General features: G+C 42.7%; 1 protein-coding gene across 5 annotated transcripts in view; it reads left to right on the top strand.

The window, feature by feature from the left end:
* Nucleotides 1-12687, top strand: part of RPL11 (ribosomal protein L11) — a 42694-nt gene extending 30007 nt beyond the window's left edge. For all 5 annotated transcript variants that reach the window (XM_085648323.1, XM_085648322.1, XM_085648321.1 and 2 more), the window contains 5 exons: nt 1274-1421; nt 1651-1757; nt 10736-10867; nt 10954-11064; nt 12611-12687. In XM_085648323.1, the coding sequence (XP_085504449.1) occupies nt 1274-1421; nt 1651-1757; nt 10736-10867; nt 10954-11064; nt 12611-12640 (528 nt within the window). In that variant the 3' untranslated portion in view covers nt 12641-12687. The remainder of the gene's footprint in view (nt 1-1273; nt 1422-1650; nt 1758-10735; nt 10868-10953; nt 11065-12610) is intronic.
* Nucleotides 12688-13714: the final 1027 nt, after the last annotated feature.

Below are 13714 nucleotides of genomic sequence, written 5' to 3'. Positions count from 1 at the left end.
GATGAAGGTTTTACCCTGTCCATGTATTCCCCGTCTCATTCCGACCCACGTATAGAAACTGACTGTTGGGTTCCCATAGATTCTGTGGGTCTGGTTATTGCATGAAAGCCAGCATTGCGACGTGCCTCCTCTCTTTTGAGTAGACGTTTGGTACGCTTCTTTTCTACCCCTGTTGGAGAGCAGCGAACCCTTCTGTATGTAATTCAAGGGTATCGAGTCGTGTTTCCAAGAAGCCGCTATTTTTTGCTCCTACGAACCCCGCATTATTTAATAAAAGGTTAAAGTTCGACGCTTTTTGATGCGTGTGCTGATCCAACCTCTTATAGCATTCAAACAGAGGGCGAAGTGTCACTGTACTGATCCTAGCTATAAAATGCGATTTGTGTTGCTTTTTCTCTGGATGCTTCCCAAGAAAAAGCGTGGCATGTAGTCAGTTTGCTAATGTCTCGAGTTTTTTAGAAGATCGAAAGTTGGGGGAGGGAAGTTACGTTTATTCTTAAACTGTTAATTTCGTATTCGCCTCAAAGCGCGGAGACCATTTGCTAGCGCCTTAGCGTCATGTGTGTGGGATTTGTTAGCCAATGCAGGTGGCAGGAGACGGAAGAAGGTAGCAGGAGGGTATATGAAATAGTTCTGAAGAAGATAATATGCCTGGCCCGGTGGGTTCAGACTTCTGTATGTTCACAGGTAGTGTTGGGTTAGAGCTTTGCTTTTAGCTCTCCGGAGGTAAGTTTGTGCAAGATGTTTCTTTTTAGATGAGCTTGCAGTTGGCCTATCACTGGTAAGTTGGGGAAGTAGTGTCTGGGGCGAGACTGATTATTGGGCAGAGCTATCCGGATATGCAGTTTGGAGGCATTTGGTAGGTGGAATGAAAGCATATAAAGGTCTTGCAGACCTAAATTAGGCGAGTTTAGTGATTAGAGTGGTCATGGTTTGATAATTTTAAGGATTTGAGTTAAATGTATCTTTACTTTGGTGTTTAGGGTTCATAACATCTGGAGATGGAGGTCTGCTTCTAGGGTTGGCAGGTGGCTTGAGGTTAGGTCACATGATTAGATAGACATTTGTGAAAATGACCGAACCAGTCTTTTATATGCTTGCGAAACGTGTAATTTGAAGAATCCTTGGTTTGAGTTCTTGCAGATTATAGTGGTAGGTGTGAACTGTTATCTCTTGTAGGGGAGGGGAATAAATGACGTTGAAATGTTTTCTTGTGAGGAGTATGTTTGGACTTCAACGTGTGAATTGATGCTAATTGTTTTTGTGCCTACAGGATAAAGGTGAAAAGGAGAACCCCATGAGGGAACTGCGTATTCGCAAACTCTGCCTCAACATCTGTGTAGGTGAAAGCGGTGACAGACTGACCCGTGCAGCCAAGGTGCTCGAACAACTCACCGGCCAGACACCAGTGTTCTCCAAAGGTTAGTAGAGGCCCTCAGAGGAAAGTATGGTGTGTGCTGGGAAAGGTGGTTTGGGTTTTTATAAGAAAACGGGAGGCAATTGTGAAAGTGAGGAATTTAAGGGTGCGCTATACTTGCCATGATGTGTGAAGGAGAGGTCTTGTGTGGCTTCTGACTCGTTTCTGTTAACTGTCAGCTTCTCATGGCTGGTGCACTTGTTCCATTCTAATCATGTTTTTTTTTTCTTCAGCGCGTTACACAGTGCGATCCTTCGGCATCCGTAGAAATGAAAAGATTGCTGTGCACTGCACAGTGCGCGGGGCCAAGGCTGAGGAAATTTTGGAGAAAGGCCTTAAGGTGAGATCTTGTAGCCACGGGATATGGTGACATCCATGGATATTCTGGATTTCTTTCTCGCTCCTAGTTGTCTATAACCAGCCCATCGCCACATAGATCATCTTGCCTGTTTACATATCACTTGTTTCTGCCCCCACCTTGCATCCTCTGACCATGCGATAACTTCTTGCTCGCATTCTCCCTGGTATGTCCTCATATTTTATATTAGGATTCTCTATTTCAGCCCGTGTTTCTATTTTATTCATTATTGGGACTTTTAAATTGGTGTATTATCTGGCCTCGATTGTCACACTGAAGTCTTGCATTACACTTCCCCTCGCTCACAACTTGGCATTGTGCAACCCACTCTGTCACACCTGTTATATGGAATACTAAATAAAAACGTCCAGACCTTGTTTACAACCTGTTGTAAATGAAAATATAGGCATTTGCATGTAGTCTGGTTGTAATGAATGTACCTACTTCTGTAGGTTTGTAATAGATTTCGGCTGGAATGCCTAACAATGCAAACATTCACCACCATTCGGAGATCTCGGTTTAATCCATTGTTTTTTGCTCACCACGCCTCTCCAGTTTGGGACATGGGCAGACCAGTCTTGACCCTGCTTCTCATGGGGAAATGTCAGTCCCGAAGTGCTAGGCCAGGTCTTCCCTGAACCGTAAACTGTGTCGGGGTATCACCCCCACATCATGCAGGCTAACCTAAATGCAGGTGCACAATGAGCACAGGACCCGCGTTTGGGCATGCCCTTCCCACTCAGGGCAACAAATCAGATCTGTGACGTGGAGTGAGTGTTTGAAAAGATTCAAAACTCCGTCTATTTTATTTTGATGTTCTAATCAACTTAACCAGGACAACCAGAGGTTCTAATTGGTTTGCAAGCAAACCAGATTGTCGCTCAGAGTAATGTCTTAATAGAGCATATAATGATTCTGAGACTGAAACACCTACCTTGGTGATTAATTGATGGGTGCGTTAGAGGCCAAATAATTCACTGTAGGGCAATGGCCTATTCAAAATGTCAATATCCAGGCTCCACTCCCTTTAAACACCAAGGGAAAAAATCTGACTTTTCGCTACTTCAGCGCCACCTTCCTGTTGTGATTTGCATCTAATCTTTAAACCTCCTTTAGTTAAACGTCATTTAACCACGTGAATCTAGGTCTGACTCTAAAGGCCTTTTCTAATGCCTCGGAGGCATTTGAGCTAACATGCCTGGACATATCCTATAGCAGACCGTCAGCTGAAGCTTATTCATTCACAAACCGTAGGACCGTCTGACAGTCCAAGCAATTGCCAATTCCACTCATCTGTAGCTTCCCATTGTCTAGGGGAATGGCTTGTGCAGTTTCCATCATACATCGTGGGTAGCCTACGCTTTGAGCAGCCCTAGCAAGTTAGAAACGGATGGTCACAGGGTACGTAACATTTTGAGTTTATAGTGTGCTGTTGTAGGTAACCTGCTCTGCTTAGACCTTAAAGATGTAGTATTGTCCCACTGAGCAGTTGCTATGTAGTAAGGTTTTACGGATAGTTTGATCAACCAAACCTTTCTGCCTGCTTTGTGTATTCACATAGTAATGTTTAGTGAAGGATGTGTTGTCGCCCATGTAGCAGCTTTACAAATTCATGCTATGCATTTCGTAAAAAAGCCATAGTTGCCTCTTTCTAGTGTGGTTAGCTTTATCATGTTATGTTTGTATTCACCTAACTAGATTTTGTGCATTTCCAGCCTTGTGAATGGGGTTTCCTTGTGTGGTTTCAGATGCAACAAATAGCTGATTTGTATTGCAGATGATGGCCCGTCTATGTTGTGCTGTCTTAACATTTAATGTGTAAAAGACCTTTCAGCCACTGTTTGAGGTAGAGGAAAGAATGAGCAACTCGGTGGGCTGCTTTTCGTGGAATGGAAAACCGCCTTTGGTAGGAAGCTAGGGTTTGTTTTTAAGAATACCACTATCCTAAACTTAAGTGAAGAGTTCTTCTTTTGTTTTCCACCCTGCAATTCATTAACTTTCCTTAGTGGGGTTTTTGCAACAAGGAATTGTATTTCTGGTGAGAGAAATAGAAGGGCACAAGTTAAGCAGCAAAAGTCCAGCAAGTCTCAAGTATCACACTTGGATCCCAAGTGGGGACAGTGAAGTTCTAGAAGGAATGGCGCTTTTAAGATCCTCCATAACGTTTTTAATGGCAGTGTTCTCAATTTTGCATGCTAGTTGCTTCTGCGGCTAGTTGTAAATGGGTGGAAGTGTAAGCTATTGTGGCCTCTTAAAAATGCTGCAATTGTGTTGCTGTAAGGAAGGTGGGGTTGTAACTGGTTTTTCTTATTCAACCCTGAACAAAACTTGCCTGTTTTGAAGAACAACAAACCCATGTGGTGGACTTGGGTGCCTCACACAGGATTTGCATACACTCGTGGAAGTTTCAATTAGCTAAACCCTTAACCTCGGTTGCCAAATCACGAAGTCATTTCCCTGTGGTTGGGTAGCCCGATGTCATCTCTCTGAGGTTGGGCTGCCCAGTTGACCTTGGTGCCGAGTCAGGTGTGGTCGGATGTGTAGCTTTTCCTGCTAATAGAATATTTCTAGACCGTGAGTAATATGGCTGCATCCTTCAAATGGGGGCGATTAGGAAACTTTTGCCTCACTACAAGTAGGATTAGAGGTAGTGGAGGAAAAGCAAATTTCCCGGACCAATTCATCCATGGTGCATGGTCAGTGGCCTGAGTATGTGGGTACCTAGAGCAGACACCTGGGCATTTTGCATTTTCGGCAGTTGGGGAAAGTAAGACTGAAAGTTCTGTTATGTTGTAAAATTCCTCTGCGTTACTCGGAGACTAATTTCCCACGTGTACTTCAAGTCCTGTTTATCAAGTCTGTATAATCTTGTCCACCCCGGGTAGGTGCTCTGCTAGCATCTGAATGGAACTGTAAGCAGCACAATGCCAGATTGTTAAAGCTAAGACTATCCGGTGGGGCGAGTGAGCCAGTTCTGTCCAGCCATTCCAGTTTATGAAGGTAGTGACCAAACTGTTTATATTCACTAGATGTCTTGCCCCGAAAAAAATGTGTAAACTGAGTGCCAACTGAACTGCCATTTCCAGGTCAGTGTTCCTCCACCCCGGTGCTCTATAGTTTTGTAGCAGAGGTGTGCTTCCCACTCCAGGAGTGAGGCACCCATGTTAATGGTCACCTGTGGTTGAGGGTTCAGAAATACCCCACCCAATGTCAAATTTTAGGTGTCCCACCATTTGAGGCAGTACTGAATTCTCAGCTTCACCAACCCTAAATCTTCCCAGTAATACTGCTTGCGACCATTGCTGTGCTAGACCCTCCTGCAACTGGTGTATCCTGGTCTTGCGTGCTGCACTATCAGCCCCATCAACTTGATCCTGGTCCTCCCAGCCAAAGGACAAGGCGTCACAAAAGGGAAGCGGCCTTTGAAGTGCAATCCCCTCTTTTTTTGGTTAAGGCCTTACATGTTACGGCGTTTAATATGGCTCCCAGAATGGTTGTAGTTACTATCTAGATGAAACTTTTTGCATTGGTTGTGAATCCTAAACTTTGTAATAGCGAAACTGCCTCTGCAATGTGTGCTAGACATTGCTGACCGCAGCTGCACAGTTGGTGAACAAGGGAAGGGGGAGGTGGGGGAAGGGTTTAGAAATGCTTGTTTGGGAGAACCGAATAGTTGGGGGTATGAGAATGCAAGGAGAAAATAGTCTACAAAGGGTCCTTTTGGGGATCATAGTAGTGAATGGGGTTTAGAGTGAGTGAATGGGAGTAGAGGATATATTGAAAGAGGTATACAGTGAGAAATAGGGTAGTGTATTGGAGAGAGTAGTAGAATGAGGTTTGAGGTGCGTCTGAGTGGAGGTAGAGAATCTATTGCAAGAGGTATAGTGTAAGGGTAGTGCATTGGTGATGCTGAATTTGAAGCATAGTTATAAATATATACCTCCCATGTACTTGTGTATCTTTATATGTATAAAGAAGGTAATGTATGTAGATTTAAGTTGTATTAAATACTTTCCAGTGTTGTACTGTAAGTTAACTTGTTTGTTTTTAAGATTTTTGTAATTCAATAGTGAAGCAATTGATATGATAAAAGATTTACTTACTTTTGCAGTCACCTATGTACATGTTAAACTGAATAATCTAACTGTAATATGTGCATTTGTTAAGCAGAACTAACATATATTTAAAAACATAATTATACATGTTTATACAAAGCAATCTACATGTAGGTACGTATCTATAATCTAAAGTGCTTGTATACAGAGGGATATGCTATATATTTGAGTAGGGTGGTTATGTGGGGAATAGCCAACCCATGAGTAGTCTTCTGAAGAGAAGGTAGTTATCTGTTGATCTTGCGTTGGGGAGGGGGGGTTAAAGAGTTCCATAGTTTTGCTTGAACAAAGGATGTTCCATCTGTTTTTTTCTTGTATGGTGGGATTTTGAGGCGAGGTTCCAATCTAAAGTGAAGGTTCCTTTGTATTTTGTGATTTTATTCCTGATCAAGAGGGGTCCTGTTCCATGCATCGCTTTATAGGTGATAAAAAGCAGCTAGAATGTAGCTCTTCTGGCAACCAGTAACCTATATAGGGCTTTCAAAGCAGGGGAGATGTGGGCCTGTGGCTTTATATGTAAGAGTAGTCTGGCAGCCAGGTTCTCAATCTGTTAGTCTCATAGTTGAGGGTGATCCGTGGTAGAGGCTATTAGTGTAATCGAGTTTAGACAGAACAAGAGCCTGGACCTTGTGTGGACACCCTTGATGAAGTCAGTGGTTTATACACCATTGACGAAACATGTGTTGGCTATTGGATGCATTGAAATGGTTCACGAACTTCTGTTGACACCAGATGAAGGAATTAAAGGATTCTTACAATATGTACTGACATTTTTTTTGAGTTCTCAGGGTTAATTGTGGAATATTTTGCTCACTTTTAGTAGATTCCTACGACTGCTTATTCTAGTGACATCCTACTGTAATTGCATCTATGAGGCAACCAATGTCACTTTTTTCTAAATGACAAAAATCAAGGCAGACATAAGCAATCCATAAACTTCAACTCACCATTCAGTCATTATCTTTTATAAGACTTGAATGTGATGAAAGTTGAGCTTTCACATGTTAGATTAGTCTCTTATGGAGCCAGCATACGTTAAAAAAATTGAGTTTAGCAAAGTTTTGTTGTGTATCGTGTTTATTCAGCCTTGGTTTTATGCAATTCAATGGTATGTGAATACCTATAACCCTCATTCTCATTTTTAAGACTAATTTAAAAAAAAAACGAATTGGTTTAAATTTAGGCTTCAGTGCCTTACAGCATTGTTTTTATTGCAAGAGATTTCAATCTTCAACGTATAGTTAGGTGGTTGGATCAATTCTCATCGGAGATAACGGAGACTAATACATCACGTGTTTTCGCACAATGCCAAATAGGTTCTTTTCCTAACTCAACGCAATCTAGCTAATTTAAATCCTTTGCTTCCAGAGGATAGCCTTATGTGCCTAGCCTTTAAACACTACCATTAAAAGTGGCAGATTGACTCTATATACTTATCTGTGGAACCCTCAAGAGTGAAATCTCCCAAGTATTTTATATTGGGGTTTTTCAGCAAGAGTCATTTTCTGGATTCACATGCTGGGCACCATTCTGCAATCTAGTCGTTGGGTCTGCAATGATGTTTCTTGGGTTCTATTTTTGTGGACGTTGTCATTAACCACCGTTTTGTAGTTTGCCCATATGTTTAGCCCTTCAGGGATATCAGACGTGTGTGCCCTTTAAGTTAGTGTGAGATCGCCATCCTATTCTTTTCTCTGCTGTCCAGTCTGGAGACGAGGCACATGAGCCCCGAAAGAATCGAATGACCGATCATTGGGCAAAACTACATAGAATGGAGTGAGCACCATTTAACACAGAAGGCCACACCTGCAGAGAAGCTGAAAAAGTGGCCTTTATGTTTGCTGACTGAGGACTTTTCTGGCTGGGAACACTTAGCCATAGAATTCAGAGAGGTGAGGCAGCAAAGGTAGATGGGGAACATTGCAGCCAATTTCTGCATCAACTTTCACCACAAGTTTGTTCAGAAAGAAATGCGAGCTATAAATTGTGCCCTCTGGAGGACCATAGTACAGAGTTGCAAGGCATGGGCAGAATTTCAGCCCAGGGGGCACACTGCGCCATGGTTGACTCCCAGTAGGAGCAGCAGCCCTCCCTGAAGGAGATGGTCCTGTCCAGTGACAAAGGGGAAGAGTCGAAGACACAGAACTGGCACAGGGAGGAGATTCTGTTGCCAAAGAGGGTGTGGGCGCAGTCCTTAGACTGGTTACCTTTTGGCACTTCTCCTCACGTCCTGCAAACTGCCAAAAGTCTTGGACTGTAAGCCCTCCAAGACTGCCAGCATGTGGCAAGCTACAGGGACATAGATGCAGGCAAATCTTTGGAACATCCCTTAGCAGGAGCAGGAAAGTGAATGAAAAAGAGAAAGCCATGCAGCTCTACAACAGACGCTTGCAATAGAATGGAAGAAGCGCTGGTTTGAGGCCAAAATGGCAGCTGCCCTGCAGAGGAAGGACTTTTGAGCCCCTGAAGGGATTTCACACTAACCAAACCCTGAGCTGGAAGAAAGCGAGGAACTGGACATTAAAACCAGTTTGCTGGAACCCCGCGAAGAACAGGAGTTTTTCGAATATGGGGATGAGTATACAACCACCTTTGTGTATCTCAACAGCAGGAAGAGAGGATGTAGCCCTACGGCTAGAGAGGTCGACCTCTAACCTGGGGAACCAGGTTCGAGTCTTGGCAACAACGCTTAACATTCAGTGATTCTAGGCAAATCACTTAATCTCTCTGTGCCTAACAATGTAACGAAACTGGTGTGCATGTAAAGCACTCTAGCGCTCTGATACTCTATGGCTTGGGTCTTGTTCAAAAACAAGAGCGCAACAGCAGCGGATCCCATACACTGAACTTGACATGTGTTCTGAAATTGTAGGTCAACATAAGTGTATACCAATGTGTGCGCATGCTAGAGGCACCTGCTGCTTAGGTGCATATACCAAAATGGTTACAAATGACAGTGAAGCGTAGAGGTGCACCATAACCAAAATAAAAAAAAGTAACTCTTGTCTGTCTTTTCTTTAAAAAGCATCACGCGGTAAGTCTAACAATGGACTTTTTAAGGACAAATATAATTACAGGAGGTATTCAGCCAATTCGAGGCATCAAGATAACAAGACCCTCCTCTCCCCCTCCCCCCCCCCCCCAATATCTTTCATCGATAATTGTTCCATGAAACGCAAGTAAAATCTTTCCATGTCATCCTGATCAAAGAGCAGATGTGCGTTGCAACAAGGATTTCAAAGTGGGGTGAAAACAAGGGAAAGAAAGCCAGTAAGCCTTGGTTAGCACTCCGATTGGTTCTGGTGCAGCAGAAGCCAGTCTGCTTCACCCAGGTGTGGTGCGCGAAGACTGAAGAGGCCTTTTTCTATCCTCTTCCCCGATCTCCAATTGTACATCTGATTGCTTCACAGCAGTTCAACTGAGGCTGATCCTTAGCTGTTTTATTTTGAACCCGTATAAACATGTGATCCTTTACTTTCCCTCATCCACAACACCAGTCCATCCTCCTAGTTCTTTTTCCATCAGGTCGTTATGACTCCTCTTTGAATTTTCTGTACTTTCCAACCAATAGCATGTAGAGAATCGTTTATTCGGACTGCCCGAACGGTTTCCGCACATCGGAATCCATCATTGGGAAATGTGGACGATTCGTTCAGAAAAAAAGGGTTCCGAATCCCATGCTGAGCCTTTCCGAACGACATTGTAATCTGCCCCCAAGTTATCTGCCCTGGAACACTCATTTATCATGAATCTTCGTAATTTTTCTTTTAAAAAGGCCCTCTACAACTTATTAGACTTGTCATCTCATTTTAAGTGGTTCTAGGCTCCCTTAAAATACAGAACTGCAACACACTTACCAGGAGGTTGTTTTGCCAACCAACATTTGATGGCCACACAAACAACCATGTGGCAAATCTATATATCTCTACTTTCAAGGCTCCCATCATTCGTACTCTGCCACTAAATTGCAAGCTTGTCCCTCAGAGTGCAAACGTGTCCTTTCAGCTTGAATGCACGTGTTGGCATTTTATGGCAAAGTGACACCTTACAAAGGCCATACCCCCTACACCCAAAGATTGTCCAAAAGCCTTTAAACTGGGCTCGGAGATTCCCAATGGTACTATTTGGAAACAACATTCCAGGCACCCCTTCATGTGGGTTTTCTTGAACAGCACACATTAGAGAACTCTTACTTTCCTGCCCACAACAATGCAACTTTAGCATGAAGGCCTCAAAACTGAGCTAAACCAATAGCATTGATGTGCACCATAATTGGGCTCAATGTTAAATAACTGCAAAAAATTGAGCATAACGTGCATTGCAGTTTTATATTTAGGCTGAGATGTTAACTATTTACTCATGCCAAGCGGTGGGCAGCTGACTTCAGTGTAGAAAACTGCGAGCTCTTGGGGGCACCCACCTTACTTAAAACTCCAGACACCTTCTTCAATTTAATGTAAGCCTTGAACATGCTCTGCTATTTCGCATTCTAACATCTAGCAAAATAACTCGATTACCTTACTAGTTCTGTATAAAAGGGCAAATGGTGACCATGCAGTGAAACAATACGAAATGTCTTGGGTGTTCTACATATGTGACAAGGCTGTTGTGCAAGAATTTTAAATGCGTCAAGTGTCACTAACCTGTTTGCTGCTGTTAATCACAAAACCGCTTCTTTAATCAAAATTTCAGTTGCCATTGTAAAAAACAGATCTGGTTTACCTATCCTTGTACCATCATAGTCCTTATTAAGGTCTTAGATATATGCAGCTGCTTATGAAAAACAAAATGTACATTGACCAGTCTGAGGTGAGAGATGGTGACTGGGGTGTGTTCTTGTTACAGGTGAGAGAATATGAGTTGAGGAAAAACAATTTCTCAGCCACCGGCAACTTTGGTTTTGGAATCCAGGAACACATTGATCTGGGAATTAAGTATGATCCTAGCATCGGTATCTATGGCCTGGATTTCTACGTGGTGAGTGTTGAAATCAGTACCATAATCATTAGACGTTATGAAATTGGAAAAATTGAGACTAAAATCATATTTTGCCTTCGATGCAGGTCCTAGGCAGACCCGGCTTCAGCATTGCAGACAAAAAACGTAGGACTGGAGTCATTGGCGCAAAGCACCGAATTGGCAAGGAGGAAGCCATGCGCTGGTTCCAGCAGAAGGTGAGCCTGCAATATGGTTACACCACAACTGTTTAGTACGAGTTACTGGTTATTTGACTAACAGAAATGAGGGTACACTGCTGCTTGACGAAGTGGCTGTTAATTCTTACCTGGTCTGCATTGTAACAAGCTTTTTTTTTTAAGAACGTTTTTCAGAGTCTGCCAGGTTAGACAGTTGGCACAGTTTCTAATCATGCAGTGCCCAGGTGGATCAGTTTCATGGGGTTTGCTTCCATAGGCCGTTATATCCTCTTGACAACATGCTTCAGTGCTACTTCAAGCTCGTATTGACAAGTTTGAAATACTTCAAGGTTCGCACATACATGATGTACTGTTCCACATAAACAAATCAAAGTTGACACCAGCAAAGATGCCCAGCAAACCTCCTATTCAACCACTAGAAAGCGCTTTGGGGGTCAAGTAGGAGCAGGTACTACAGCAGCTTGAAGGCTGTGTGAGTTTTATTGTACTTCATTCCTTCCACACTTAACTCTGCAGTTTCCACGTTGGGTGGGTTCTGTACACTTGCACCCACAGGCTTGTGCAGTCCCTGCGTACTGTGAAAGCTTTAAGCATCTTGCATAGAGCTCTTCTCCAATAACCTTGTAACATCCTAAAGCTAACCAGTCATTGGATTGGTTCAGGGTAAAACAAAAAATTCTCCTCCAGCGTTCTGTGAACCAGAGTCCTATTCCTGGCATGCTTTTTTACCAAGTTGATTTGTCTTGCTTACAATGAATACTGAAACCTATTCCAGTCACAAACTCCGTTCTCGAGGGGCTAGAGTTGGACAGTCTGGGTGTCTGATTCAGCTGTACCTGGCCTACTGCTAATGAAGCCCTCTCACCTTGGACCCTCCGTGTGTAAGGGCTCCACTGTCCTCCTTAGAAATGTACACAATCTTTCCTACACATCACATCTCCACATTTGTGAAATAGTGTATTGTAAAATGTGTAAACACGCATGAATGGCTGTGTGCTTCACCCTTTCAGATTGCTAGATTGGGCAGGTTGCTATTGATTGTGTGGCAAATATGGGATGTAGCAAATGTGGGATAAGGGTGAGCTTTCCAGAACGTGCTGTAACTCATACAGGCTAGATGCTGAACATAAGCATGAGATGTTAAGGAAAAGTTGAGAAAGGACTTGGGTGTTAAGATAAATGTTAATTTTAACTTAAGAGGCAGCTGCTCCCCGGAATTCAGGATGGTTGCAAAGCTTATTCTTGCATGACGCAAGTTCCGTATCTTAGCATTTTGGATTGAGTAGTTTCCTTCAGTGTGAGATTTAGCGAAGCAAGGAACAATTGGGAATGGAGCAAGCCTAAATAGTTTATGCAAGGTCACAGGACAATCTTTGATTAGAGGAGGGCTCCTTTATCCATAACCCTTTTAATTGTTGCCCTAGATTTGAGGGGCTTTCACATATTTTCACATTCCTGCCCCAAATCTTGATTTATTGGTTATCATTGGCTGAGTTCTCGGTGCTTGCATTTTAGTGACCATTGCCTTCGTTTTCACTGCTGACGTTTTTTTTTTCTCTTTCAGTACGATGGCATCATCCTTCCAGGAAAGTGAGGCGCTCTCAAATGTACACTTTTGTTAATAAAGTTATGCCAATATTTCTTTTGCTGCTCCTGTCATGCTTTTTTACTCTGCGGGTAGAAGCGACGTTATTGGTCTGGGTGAGCAACTGTCATGGGAAGAAGTGTTGGGTGATTGCTGATGTGAGTAGATGTTGACACCTGTTGTCCTTGTTTTGGAACATAGTAGTTTTTGGGAGTTGGTATAAAAGGTGGTCGTGGATGTCTAACTGTAATGAATAGCCTGGGTCAAACCCTCAATCTGAAATCTTGGGGCTCCAACCCTGCATGTTGTAATTCTTGGTCTCTTGATTTGTGATTGTTATTGGATGCCATCAAGTACCATATGCGTGTAGCTCATTTAGCAAGCTTGTTTGCGTATTTCATACCACAAATGTTTTTCGAAAGACTATACTCTGCTTTGGTTTCAATAATAAATTAATACTGGGCATAAAGCAAAAGATATTTAGAAAACTTGTTAAAGAAAATGCCCATTTAAGTGTCAACACTTTATTTTTTTCCAAAGCAGTCTTAATTCCCTTTTTTCCCCATTGACGGCTCTGATTTTCACATTAAGAGATTGTTGGTCTGTGGTAACTTTTCCGTACCATTATTTGGTTCATGCGAAATAAACTTCAGTATACTGCTTTTTTCCCCCCTGTGGTTTCTTGGTATTGCATAGTTAGCTGATAGAATTGTTACCAGACCGTCTCCACATTGCTTTGTTCTCACGCAGCTTGAGGGCAATAACATTAATGGTGTGCTTTATTTTTTAAATTTTTGCCATGTTCATTTTTCAGAACACCTCCCCTTTTTCTGTAATTTGGAGTTTCCTGGAGTTTTAGATGAGATTTCTCCTTTGTAAAGGCAAATCCATCCTTTCAAGACTAGTCCAATGGCCACTTGAAAGGTTTGCTTCAGGTTCTCTAAAGTAGTCTGTTTTTGGCCTTCCAAGAGGTGGCAGGTCCACATTTTCTCTTGTAGCTTTCATGCAAGTGGTTGTACAAACTGAGGATGCTAACAGAGCTTCTGCCTTTCTCAAAATTACAAAAAAAGGGTTTCACATCAC

Source organism: Triturus cristatus, chromosome 3_2 (genome assembly GCF_964204655.1).
Source record: "Triturus cristatus chromosome 3_2, aTriCri1.1, whole genome shotgun sequence".
Lineage (NCBI taxonomy): Eukaryota > Metazoa > Chordata > Amphibia > Caudata > Salamandridae > Triturus > Triturus cristatus.
The sequence above is the reverse complement of the archived record's forward strand: the minus strand, read 5'-3'. Positions and strand labels throughout refer to the sequence as shown.